At 40.4% G+C, this 13,686-nt stretch overlaps 1 protein-coding gene across 2 annotated transcripts; it reads right to left on the reverse strand.

Moving 5' to 3' along the window:
* Positions 1-3,378: 3,378 nt before the first annotated feature.
* On the reverse strand, positions 3,379-13,212 carry LOC143026379 (regucalcin-like). Of its 2 annotated transcripts, none has more exons than XM_076186649.1 (7): positions 12,926-13,212; positions 8,356-8,528; positions 7,871-8,095; positions 7,550-7,650; positions 7,133-7,250; positions 5,831-5,946; positions 3,379-3,822 (listed from the first exon to the last, which is right to left on the reverse strand). In XM_076186649.1, exons 1-7 carry the CDS (start codon positions 13,195-13,197, stop codon positions 3,550-3,552), a joined length of 1,278 nt encoding a protein of 425 aa, XP_076042764.1. In that variant the 5' UTR covers positions 13,198-13,212; the 3' UTR covers positions 3,379-3,549. The 2 variants fall into 2 exon arrangements, with proteins under 2 accessions (XP_076042764.1, XP_076042765.1); XM_076186650.1 differs by having other exon boundaries at positions 8,356-8,521; positions 12,942-13,084.
* Between the last annotated feature and the right edge of the window lie 474 nt (positions 13,213-13,686).

The raw sequence follows: 13,686 nt of genomic DNA on the forward strand, positions 1-13,686 counted from the left end.
TCGACCTGAGTCACAGTGAGCGTTGAAATTAATTTCAACATGGTAAAGTTCTTGACCATCATGACTATAGATTAGCTTAAGTTGAATAGGAGAAGTCATGTCCATCTCGACCTGTTTTTTTTTTTTCCAAGGTCAAGGCATTTTATTTATGTAATACCTAGCACTTTGCGCCAACTTAAACTGTACTATTTAAAACTGATTTTCCTCTTCTCATTACACTAAATGATTGTAGTTTCTTTGAACTAATTTATACTCATTTTAACTAACACTAGACTCCCTAAGTCTAAAGTTCTTTTGTGTTTTACTTGGGGGTGGAACATCAGGTAAGTCATCTTTAAACTCAAGCCAAGTGAATTTGATAAGAGGTTGGCTGTGGCTCATGAGAAGGGCTGGGTGGTGATTTTTTTTTTTTTTTTTTTTTTTTTTTGCTTAAGAAACCTGGAAGGAGGGTGGTGCCGTGAGGCGTTAGAAGACCATTGAAGCTCGGAGGTATGGGGCTGCCGAGGCCTGATGATCCTCGGGGAGCCACCCTCCGTATCATAAGACACGTCCCCTTGTCCTCCAAGAGGCCCGGGTTCTTACCACGGACGACTTGAGGACGTATGGGGAACGGAGTACGAGTGGAAAAGGTCAAAGTCTACGCCTAGGGCCTGACGAAGCAAGCTATGAGGCTGTTAGAGGACCATTGATGACCGGAGGTTTGGGGCTGCCGAGAGGCCTGATGACCCTGGGGGGCGCCACACTCCGTACCATAAGACACGTCCCCCTGTCTTCAAAGAGGCCCGGGTTCTTACCACGGACGGCCTGGAGACGGGGACTTATTGCGATCGTATATGGTCAAAGTCTACGCCTAGGGCCTGATACAAACCGTGAGGCAATAGAGGACCGATGATGGTCAGAGGTATGGCGCTGCCGAGAGGCCTGATGACCCTGGGGGGCGCCACACTCCGTACCATAAGACACGTCCCCCCCCCCGTCTTCAAAGAGGCCCGGGTTCTTACCACGGACGGCCTGGAGACGGGGACGTATTGCGATCGTATATGGTCAAAGTCTACGCCTAGGGCCTGAAACAAACCGTGAGGCAATAGAGGACCGATGATGGTCAGAGGTATGGCGCTGCCGAGAGGCCTGATGACCCTGGGGGGCGCCACACTCCGTACCATAAGACACGTCCCCTGTCCTCCGAGAGGACCCGGGTTGTTTACCAGGGACGGCTCGAAGACGGGGACGGATTGTGCTCGTATAAAATCAAAGTCGAAGAATGAGACAAACCAGCAGCCAAGCGGAAAGCGATAAAACTAACAGACGATTAGCCAGCAGGAAACGGGACCGCCTGCTCCCATGTGGGCAGCGAGTTAACCACTCGGTCCCGTTTCCGCGATCTAAGTGACGCGACGCCCGGCTCGAGCTAGCCGGGTAAGAAGGGAGGGGATAGGGAGGGGGAGGTGGGGTCGACAATGCGCATGCCTGCACAGAGCCGGGAATTTTAAATTTCCGATGATTTTGGCGGAAAATTCAAACCACACTCAACCTTCGGGAAATGGCCATATGACCAGGAGTGTGGTATGGGATTATCGCTGTAGCTTCGTTGTGCAAGTTTCTTTCAGCCGATAAGATGGCGATAGGGCGCCGCACATGGTTTCCCGCATGACTATATGCCTACATGTGATGACCCTAAGCTCAAACATCAAGTGATCAACGATCTTAAGCTTCTCATTTCCGGGAGAAAATAGGTTGATAAACATGTTTATATAAATTAAAATAATCTTTATAGATGCCTTACCTTAATATTTTTACTCAAAAAACTATGTTGCCGAGTTTGATAACCAAATTTCCGTTTAAATCGCTGAAAATGTGTTTCGATTTCAAGAATTGGGCATACACTTGCAAAACAACAAGATAATTTGAATATTTTGCGCATGCGCTGAACGCGGCAAGCATTCAAACTAAGCTAAAGAAAAGCTAGTGGGCCGCAAAAACTGGCGATGTAAACAGTACATGGTCGACAGTGGCGCCGCGCGTGGTTTCGGGCGTACCTATATATTATATATGATCTCCTTGTGAGTTAATAATGGAAATAATAGTCCTTGAGATGAAAACACTAATGCACAAAATACCATAATAAAACATACAATCAGTATTTCTCGATACCACCATTGCTCAAATACTATGTGTTCTTATATTTATGTCCAAATTCTTGTATTATATCTTATCTTCTTTGAGCATTAACCTCACTTTGGTCAGTCAGTGGTAGCTGAGCCGAGGAGGCTTCCTTTTTTGTGGACGGAGAACAATAGGGTGCTCGATCCAGTCTTTCTTTGAGATAAGTGGATATACTCGTGATGTATACAAATCTGATCGCTCTAAAAATGATTGTAGTCGATCAAAGGTCAGTGTAGATAAAGAATGATCCCAACAATATGGCTCTTATTTCCCTTATCTGAGTAAAATTCCTTATAATATTTATGTGATATACATACGAGTCTAATCGTCCTTGTACTGCGCAGGATGTACATGTATGTAGGTTACACATATTTTCTATTGAAGGAGCTCAGGGAAGAGACGACAAGCAATGATACACAAATAAAAAAAAAAATAAGGCATAGTGTAGGCATTATGTTCTCTTGCAGTTTCCTCTATTCCTATGTTCTTATGTTGAATATCACGATGAAGCCCACGAATCTCCTGAGCACCAAGACAACTGATTGATATTGCTCAGAAGTTCGTATTGCATAATATTATTGGTAGTGGATGGATAGTACTGAAGAGCCATATAGAAGTATAATAGTATAATGTGTTAATATTGTTTGTGCAGTGGCAACTTTAGTTGCATTTTTTTTTTTTTTTTTTTTTTTTTTGTCTAATTTTCACTGTCTTTAAGAAGGTTCGGAAGCAGCATGGTCATTTTCTAAATGTGGACGGACTACTAACCTCTTGTTTATTGATGACAAAATATTTAAGTCAACAGATAGCGCTGTTAATCCTAAAATATCAATACCGTTTCTCAGAGGTAAAGCTATATTGTTTAGATTGTTTGAAAATCATGATAACGTTCGGTCTCTGGACTGGGCCCATTATCTGTCTATAAAGTTTGTCTAACCCACCTTTCATCCCCTTTCTCACACGAAAGAGGAAAGCTGAAAACCTGTGTGTGTTTTTTCCCTTCGGCTAGCCGGTGACAAAGAAACAGACCCACACTAATATATCAAAGACAAAGGTTCATTGTCCTCCCAAGTAGATCTATGAAAAGACCTGGGGAACCTTGTTGGCTGCCTCGAGGCAGTATCCAATCAGTTAAGCTTAAGAAGTATAAACTATTTTTATCAACTTTTCTTTATGTTAACATATCCACATTGACAACAGGGAAATAATACAATATTTTTATTTCTTCTTCTTCTTCTCTCTCTCTCTCTCTCTTTTCTATTTATTTGTTTTTATTTAGGCGCTATTTATTTCTATTCATGCCATAAATTTACAGGTAATGACAAGAATAACCTACGCAACAGGATGCCGTGATTGGGAGCATGCAAACTTTGTAGACCCCTTGTACTAAGGTTTGGCTGTTTCAATTTTTTTCCTGAGTACATTCAGATCAGTCTTGAAATTTGTGGGAGGCAGGCCTTGGGTCTCGAGTCCAGTGACGGCGAACACTGCTCCTGCTGAAGGCTGAGCTTCAAGTTCTTCTTTCGATAACCCAGTTTGGGCCGACGTGACGTAGAGGATATCGTAGTGAGATCCTCCCCAGCAGACTGACGTGATGTTCTGACAAGGAAGATCCACCTGACGAACTATACGTCCAAGTTTAGGGTCTATGCACACCACCTGCAAGGAGGCTCACATTAATGAATAGTTTATCTGAATTAAACGAAGATCATCCTTTATATGACTGTTTACATACGAGTATACCAGAAAGGTATATGGAGTGTTCATGGTAATGATCAACATATCCTTTTTCTAGGCATGCAACTCTCTGAACTATATATATTTTGGCATATGGACACAAGAGCACTGTAATTTATTTATATCCCAATGGGATATAAGAGTAAGGGCCTGTCCACACTGTGCCCCATGACCATGGTGGTGTTAGTGGCGCTGTTGAAAATCGATGTTTTCAACAGCGCCAGCGCACTGCTGAGCTGTTTTGAATCGACTCAATTTGGTGGGCATGCAGATGTCGCCAGTGCCACCTCAGCTTTTGTCGTGAGAGGATGTGTGTGCCACACTCTCCATCATGGTCACTTATGATAGCCCCATCATTTGGACCAGAAGCCACACCCAATATTTTATGGTTATTGGAGCAGCATTCCTGCATTTGGAACATAAGTGCGAGCCTTGATGATATGGGGAAAGAGTTATTCTGAATCGTGATATTAAAAGTTAGTTTTTAAGCTAGGTGCAGTTGTGCTATTCTCCACCGCAGCCCCAGACTCAGAATGATAGGACCAATCTAATGATATATATAATAATTGCATCTGTAAGACTGGCAAACAACTCTATATTTACCGATTTTCCCTTAATAAAAATATAACAGCATGAACGATTATAGGCACCTGCATACAAAAATTTAATTTATTTCTTTCAATGCTCCCAGCACTGGCAACACCTTTGGGACAGTTTTTTAGGTTAGGTTAGGTGTGGTTGTACTATTCTCCACCGCAGCCCCCGAAAAAATGAATGAATAAATAGATAAAGAAATAAATAAAATAGATAAACAAATAAATGAAATTAAATTCCCTACTGACGTTATTATTAATTTGCGGTGCTTATCTATGGGTTCTAAATATTCAGAATGATTGGAGCTATCCATTGATATAGATAAGAGTTACATCTGCGAGACAGGCATTCTTTCCTCATGCCCACTCAGTATGGACACTTAGCTCAGCATTCAACACCGCCACCTGCTACATGCAGATCTGCATGAGGCAGTGTGGACCCGGATTAAAAATCTTTTTATTATTATTATTTCTGAGTAAAGTTTCCTGACAATATCCATGTAATATACGTACGAGTCTGGTCGTCCTTGTGTTGTACAAGAAGCATACATAGGTTACAAAGGATTACAAAGGATTACAAAGGCGGAGCATGCCGACAGGAGACCTTTTGATCCATATCTAGGTCGGATGCGAAAAAAAAAATCATATTAATAATAAAATAATAAATAAAAACTATGATAATGTAAATAACAAATAAAATACATAAATAAATGCATAGGTATAGTTAAATAATAAACAAACAGGTAAATAGTAAATAATAATAAATTGACATATAACTAATAATAAATGAAAATCAGACAGACAAATGATAACAAAACAAAAACAAATAATATAAGATAAATTATAATCATTACAGCATCTTACTTAGGTATTTATCTAAATGATTCTTAAAGCTTCGAACTGAACTACATTGCACTACCTGTGCAGGAAGTTTATTCCATTCATTAACTATACGGTTGGCAAAGTTGTTTCTACCTACTTCCAAATTGAATCTATTTCCGGACAGTTTGAGACCATTGTTTCTTGTCTGATTCTCATTCAATGTAAAAAAATTGGTCACTTTTGATGTTGTCAATTCCCTTTAGAATTTTAAAGACCTGTATCGAATCCACAACACTATTGTCATGTAACTATTTGAACGCTACATAGTACTTCGTATCACCAAACCATCTATCGTATCAGTAGACCATGGCAAAACTCATAAAGATCCTCTTATCACTATATAATTGTCTACATTACCACGACACCCCATTGTACCCGCATTTCGTTTGTACCCACATACCGTCATTACACAACACCACTATCCACGTCAGTTTATATATTGCTCTATCACTCACCTTTTGTCCCGAAAAGTTGGCTATCCACAGCCTTCCCTTGTTGTCCATAGCCATTCCGTCTGGTAAGTCATTCGTGAGACCTGATGACTTATAGTGGAATACTACACGTCGATTCTCTGAAAAAAGGGTAAAAGTCTAGAGAGATCCAGTATTTATCTATTCATTTATTCATTGATCTATTTATTAATTTATTCAATGATGTGTTTGATTGATTAATTAACTTATCTATTTTCTTTATTTATCTATTTGTCTATTTATTCATTTATTTATTATCTATTTACTCACCTATTTACTTATACATTCATTTATTATTATTTTTATTTGTTTATTTAATTACCTGTGTATTTATTCATCTATTCATTCATTCATTATTTTTAAATTGTTCGTAGGGCTAAGCTTGCTTGGTCCATAGAAATAAAATTTCCATTTCTTTTTCTTGTGCAATGAGTCATTGGACAATATAAGATGGATTACTTGGCAAGCGTTCGGCCTTTTTTTCAAGGTCGGTCTATTCAACTTAAGACATCGATGAGGGCGCGCGCGCGTGTGTGTGTGAAGGAAGCGTGGATTTGAGAGATAAAATTCAGAGCCGTTTTCTGTTTTTGCCATCAAAGACTAACGTCTAACAGAAGTCATATGCCCTTAAAAATGCTCTACTCGTCTCATCCAATTCATCCAAGTTTAAGAGCCCACTACGTCTTCGAGGTCTTCTGAATCTTAAGTGTAGACTTACTGTATCCCCTACCAATCTGTGATCTACTCCTATGGCATCAAACACCTTGATACTGCAGTTCTGCAGGGTTCGTTTCCCCCATTTCTTAAGAAATCTTCCCCACACAAACACAGAAGGTTGTGTAAAGAGGTTCATGAAATCTCTACTCCCATAACGGATGTAATCTTACGTCATCCAAATCAACCCCTTCTTATCATAAGCAGACACTAAACCCTGTGTTCAGAATAGGCTAAACACCTACATATTTTCATATAATGCATCTACCATCAACATACGCACAGTTAGAAAATCATGTATGCATAACTGCATAGGACAATGAGTAAAGACCTACGTAAGGTTACCTTCAAAACTTTTACATGTTAAATTGTTTTTGGAGTAGAGCGAAACTGCCATAGAACATCTGTACGAAATACAGAAAAAAAAAACATCCTGAGAAAGACCAACAACCAGAAATCTGAAGCTGTAACCAAGGATTCAAGCCCAAGGAGCCGTTAAATTCAACTGATTATGTATGAAAGATGACCCACTACCCTACTTTACGACACAATTACACAGAAATTGCCACCCACTAATGTCGCCGGTCTCGCTGTCGTAGTCGAAGGCGTCGAGTGAAAAGGCACACGTGTCGATGAAGTAGAAGACTCCACGTCGGTCCTCGGACCAGCTCAACCCGTTTGATATTGACACCTGTACACAAGTAAATATAATCTTAACGATTTGGCACTTTCCAGTTGGCTATAATAGCTTTCTGCAATACTGGAGATTCTGTGATAGAAACGGTTACTAAAGATGTTGTAGAATAGTGAAAGTAAATACCTTATGATAATCAACACGGGTTTGATTATATATATATATATATATATATATATATATATATATATATATATATATATATATATGTATATATATATATATATATATATATATATAATTTTCTTTTTCTTTCTTTGATATCCTAGAGCTACCTTTATAGACACAACGCTAACCTGGCTGACGCATAATGTGAGGCTCAAGTCACTGTCAAGGCGATAGAGAGTTCCTTGGTGTAATTCGACCTGTCCCGGCATTTTCTCGTAGCCCATCGTGCCTGCGGAAAGGGATGTGTCCAACGAAGGTTTATTATTTTCTCAGCAATAATCCGTTTATATCCATGGAGACAATAATACGCCATAGATTAAATCTTAGGAACAAATACACATGCATAGAAAAAATAGATAAATAACCATGACATTAAAGAAAAATTAATACTAGAGCGAGGAATACATACGAGTAACAAATTTAAGGAAATCAAACTGGAAGTGACATACCAGCCCACATGCGTCCGCTGGGATCGCACTTGCCATCATTGAAACGGTTGGTCTTGCAGTGACCATCCACCGTGTGCAAGATGACGGGCTTGACGGTGTGCTGATCAGGGTCGCTGTGTTTCCACTCCACCACACCGATAGACCTGCCAACGGTCACCATGAAAAGGTCCGGAGCACCCTCAACTGGGATGACCAAGCTGACGGATCCCCCGGATCCACCATTCTCTACAGTGCGGAGAGGGAAGTGAAAAGAGGGATAAGGTTAGCTTAGTAAGCACGTACTCACCTTAGTGTCAAAGCTTTCGAAAGACTGCGAGCTTAATTTTTTCTCAAATTCAACATTTATTGCATGATATATGAGATTATCTGTGAGAAAAATAAACTGCCCAACGTTGCATCAATTACTAACTCAGCTCAAAGCTCGGCTATCATCTAAACTTACACGTGAACCACTTAATGCTGACGGAGTGCAGACAGTAACCCACCTACATGCAACACCTGGTGGCGTTTACTTTCTATGAAGAACCTGTGCACATTGCCCTTAAGAATGTCCACGAAAAGAAGCGCCTGATCTTCCTCGACCCAATGGGGCCCCTCGCCCAAATGCACAGGGGCCACCAATTGTTCCACGCGAACGTCCGCCAGTTTTACCTGTTGGCTAAAAAAAAAGGGCATGCATATAATCAGTAATGCATGATATTTCGTCATTTCATACCTCTAAGAAGTCTACAAAATAGTTTGCATTGCTATTATTTTTTTTTCAAAGATAACTGATTAAAGTAACATCTTAAACCTAAATTTTCTGTACTTCCTGTGCTTTTAGGTTTTTCAACAAAGGGACTCCATGCTTAACATAACTTAGGGCATTTCATAACAGGATAAACCATATCTAATGTGTGGAACACTGTTCAAATGGTTTAGTTTATCAGCACACAGATATTATCAGCATAGTCAATTATGTTGTCTAAATATATCACAGCGCAGCCTCCCAGGCTACAGCGATAACATGCGATGTGATGATAACGACTGAAGATAAGGAATCGAAGATAAAGCGTTCGTCGCTTCACTGAACATAAGAAAAACAAAAGAATGAAAAAAGTAGCTTTCCATGATAGCACTTTGAGGTTTTTCCTCAGGGGGAGTGGTGCGGATTTAATTTTTATTACCATCCCCACCCAATCTACCTGGCCTGTACTTACAATGAGGTGTTTACTAATTAACTTATCAAATAAAAACTTTCATTGCCTATATAGGCCAAGTAAAGCTGTGTTGTTTAATCATGTTAATTCACGTAGGATTTTTTTTAAATCAGGAAGCCAATTCAGACTTTTTCAATACAGGGAAATGAGGGGTGGGGATATAAGTAAATTATGGAACGAGAGAAACAAATAAATGTCTAGGGTGCTTGAAAAAAGTTACGAGAAATAGGTGTCTGTGGATGAATACGAAGAGAAGATTGTGCAAAGAAGTAGTTGTGCCTACGATGTCATATGGGTCGATTTAAGGGGGCAGAAAGGAGTCTAAATGTTTGGGAAGGATGTTTAAGGAAAAGGGTGGGGGATACGAGGATGGATAGTGTGAGAAATGAGGAGGTGAGGAGGAAAGCGGGGCTGAGCAGACAGCTGGCAGATAGGATTGATTAAAGAATACTGAGATGGTTTGGTCAAACAGAAAGAATGGGCGAAGAAAGATAAGTAAAACAGAGTTGAAGGCAGAGTTGGATGGAGTGAACTAGAGGGGAAGACCGAGACTGGGGTAGAAAGATGGGATGCAAGGGGAGAGGGCAAAAGAAAGGTGTGAGTGGAGAGCAGTTGTAAACAGATGAGAAATTGACGTGGTCCGAATGGATTTCTTGTTTGCTCTGTAATTTTCTATATGGATGCGGGGATAGTCGCTATGTAATGAAGAAGTGAGGGTAAGCTGGTTTCGATTGTCGGGGCAGCAGAGGTCTGTGTCTTGTTGCATTACTTCTAACGCGAGGAGTGGACGGTGATCCCATATAACCTCTCATCCACAAGGAGCTAAGATAGAAGGAGAAATGGCCTTTTGGTATATGTATGTACGTATGTATCTATGTATATATTTATGAATTTATGTATGTATGTATGTATATGTAGGCATGTATGCATTTATGTATATATGTAAGACAAAATTTGTCTGACGTATGTGTTTGTGTGTGTGTGTGTATTCACCTTGGTCTTTGGATCACGTGCTGGACCCGTGATCGACAGCTCAGAGCTCGTATGACCGATCTATGGGTAATGCTGTGACCTTACACGCACACACACACACCCAACCCGGACCGCCGCAGTGACAGTTGGGGAATCTACCAACCGCGCCACCGAGTCGTGTGTGTGTGTGTGTGTGTGTGTGTGTGTGTGTGTGTGTGTGTGTGTGTGTGTGTGTGTGTGTGTGTGTGTGTGTGTGTGTGTGTGTGTGTGTGTGTGTGTGTGTGTGTGTGTGTGTGTGTGTGCGCGCGTGCGTGTGCGTGCGTGCGCGAGCACGTGTGTGCATTTGATAATGAACGCCAACAATAATGTAAACCCCTGACCAACCCATTCATCCTCGTTCACAGAGTTGACAAAAATCCTCTCAACATTTTCGAGAATTTCCTTCCAAACAGAACAAAATATTTCTTACCTATTCAGGAATAGATTTAGCGTAGGAGCATAATATTGCACTGCACACAACCTTATACCATATTGGTCAAACTATCATCCCGGTCGTCGTTAAGCGAAATCCATAGAGATACCCCTCCTGGTTTTAAACATTTACATACACAAAGACCAGCTGGAAATATTCTACATAGTTCGAAATGAACTTTAGTCTGCCTACCCGAGTACCAACAGGAATAGTAAACCAGACCTAGAGGCTGAAGTAATGGATAGTTTTAGAGGAAGATACAAGCATTCTCAAATAAACATAGTCAAAGATATATAGATGTTTAGTTGGAGACATGCATGAGTGTAATGAATAGACAGTGATCATTAGATATGGCTAAACATAGAAATAAAACAAAAGCTATAAGATCCATATATTCCGTTTGGTATTAATGAGGAGGATTAAATATATCTCAAAGTCAAAGATATATAGATGTTTACTTAGAAACATGTACGACTGTTATGAATAGACAGTGATCATTAGACATGGATAGATATAGGAATATTAGTAAATAAACTCTAAATAATAAGACAAAACGAAATAAAACAAAGGTAATAAATAAAACATATCCAGCAAAAACACTTACAAAAACACATTTGCGTGCAAATGCACACACACATACACACGCACACACGCGGTTGGCAGAGTCTCAGACTGTCAGCACGGGGGTGACGGCGGTACCTGGTTCGAAACCTGCCCAGGGCTGAAATTATTTCAGTATCGCTGCGCTTCGAGTCGTTACTCCAACTCTCGTGGGCGGGAGTTGGGTGTGTGTGTGCGTGTAAGGTCATAGCATTACCCATAGATCGGTCATACGAGCTTTGAGCTCTCTTCCGGGAGGGAAATAGCTGTCGATCACGAGTCCAACACGTGATCCAAAAGACCAAGGTGAATACATGCACACAAAGATACACACTCAATGAAAACGTGTATACACACCAAAAAAGTCAACATATATAACCACATTAACACCAAAGCAAACCCATTTATACATAGACAACAATATATCTAATAAATAAAAGCGGTTTCGTGTCTGTCTGTCTGTCTGTCAGACTTTTTTCTCGATTCGATCGATCGACTAATTTCGATTTCGACGACTCAACCTTACTTTGTAAATGTTTCAGATTAAATTTGGCTCCAATTCATGAGTAGCATTCAAAGTAATTGAGCTTTTCGAACAAATATTGGCTAATTTTTGTAAAAAATGAAAAATAGTCAGACTTTTTTCTCGATTCGATCGATCGACTAATTTCGATTTCGACGACTCAACCTTACTTTGTAAATGTTTCAGATTAAATTTGGCTCCAATTCATGAGTAGCATTCAAAGTAATTGAGCTTTTCGAACAAATATTGGCTAATTTTTGTAAAAAATGAAAAATAGTCAGATTTTTTTCTCGATTCGATCGATCGACTAATTTCGATTTCAACGACTCGACCTTACTTTGTAAATGTTTCAGATTAGATTTGGCTCCAATTCATGAGTAGCATTCAAAGTAATTGAGATTTTCGAACAAATATTGGCTAATTAAAAAAAAAAAAATAATAATAAGAAAAAATATATATAAGAAAAATAATAAAATACACTTGCCATACATACCTTTGATAAGTAATTAAAATTGAGAATAAATTCGATAAAAAATTGTTTTTAAACGAGCTGATATCAATTTCGTCTCTGTTATACAATTTATTCTTTTAAAATTTTCTTAATTTTTTCGATCGATCCAGGTGACGCGATTCGAACTGCCCGATTTGTTGTTCGTCGAATCGCACTTTAGGTTAGTAATAAATGAGGTCGTCACCTCCTCATTCGCTCAATAAAACTGGTAATTATAGCGGTAGTGTTTCAGACTTGAATCCTTTTATTATGGATTCTAATATCATCATTAACACTGATAACAGTAGAAGTAGAAAAAGAAAAATAAGTGAAAATTGTAATAGCAAAAAAAAAAAAAAAAAAAAAAAATAAGTGAGATGGATGAAGAAGAAAAAGAGAGAATTAGGAATGGAAATAGGGAATATCAAAGGAGAAGAAGAGAATCATTAACTGAAGGTCGAATTGATCAACATGCTGAGATCTCAGGGGCGAAGCCCCTTTCTAACAAAATCTAGTAAATAAATAAAACACAAAAAACACAACGGTAACAAAAACAAAACAGTAACAAAGTAACAACCACATTCACAAGGATAACAGCAACAATAAAATGTAACAACAAGCACAACAACAAACTATAAGCGCAACAACAACTGCTACTTGTGACAACTAACGGCTGCAACAACTAAAGCGACTACTATTTACCACCACAAGTTTACTACTACTATTTGCTACTACCCTTTACTAGTATTAGAACTACCCCTACCACCACCACGCCGCAGTAACCATCTGAGTTCTGAACCTGATCATGTCCGTACGAGTCTGAGGGCGCCAGATCCCTCGGAGAGTCGGGCTAAGAAGAGCGCACTCGAAGACTGTCGTCGCCGAAGACGACCATGAAGTCGAAGGATCGCCCCTCGGCGGGCGCGAGGCAGCGATCGGGATTGGGCCCTCATCGGCATAAGACCTCGAGGGCTTCTTAAACCGTGCGCAGGAACTACCCAGCCCGATGGAGGCCGAAGGGGACACACTTCCGAGACGAGGCAGCGAGCGGGATTGGGCCCCCCTCGGCATAAGACCTCAGGACTTCTCAGATCGCGCACAGGAACTCTCCAGACAGCAGGGGACACTGTCGTCTTGTTAGACGACCAGGAACTCGGACACACTTCCGAGACGAGGCAGCGAGCGGGATTGGGCACCCCTCGACGTAAGACCTCAGGACTTCTCCCATAGGACCTTCCCCCGTCTCTGACGTGAACGGACGGGTCTTTCGATGATCTGGCTGCATAACATTCCTCAGACCGTTTGGAAGGGAACGTTTCTTCTTCCGTCGTCAGCCCGAAGCCGCCGGCGCGGTGCCTTGGCGACACCTTCTTGTTTCCCCGAAGAATGACTAAGGTTTACGTGGTCAAGGATTCAACGGACCACGAAGGGATCTGACGAGCGAGGACGTCCATATAACGGGCACAGAAAATAGGCTCGTTTGGGCATTGAAAATGGGCGTATATGGGCTTGAAAATCAATTGGGCATTGAAAATGGGCTCAATTGGGTTTGAAAATTAA

The sequence above is a fragment of the Oratosquilla oratoria genome, chromosome 6 (genome assembly GCF_046742065.1).
Source record: "Oratosquilla oratoria isolate Oo_2021 chromosome 6, ASM4674206v1, whole genome shotgun sequence".
NCBI lineage: Eukaryota > Metazoa > Arthropoda > Malacostraca > Stomatopoda > Squillidae > Oratosquilla > Oratosquilla oratoria.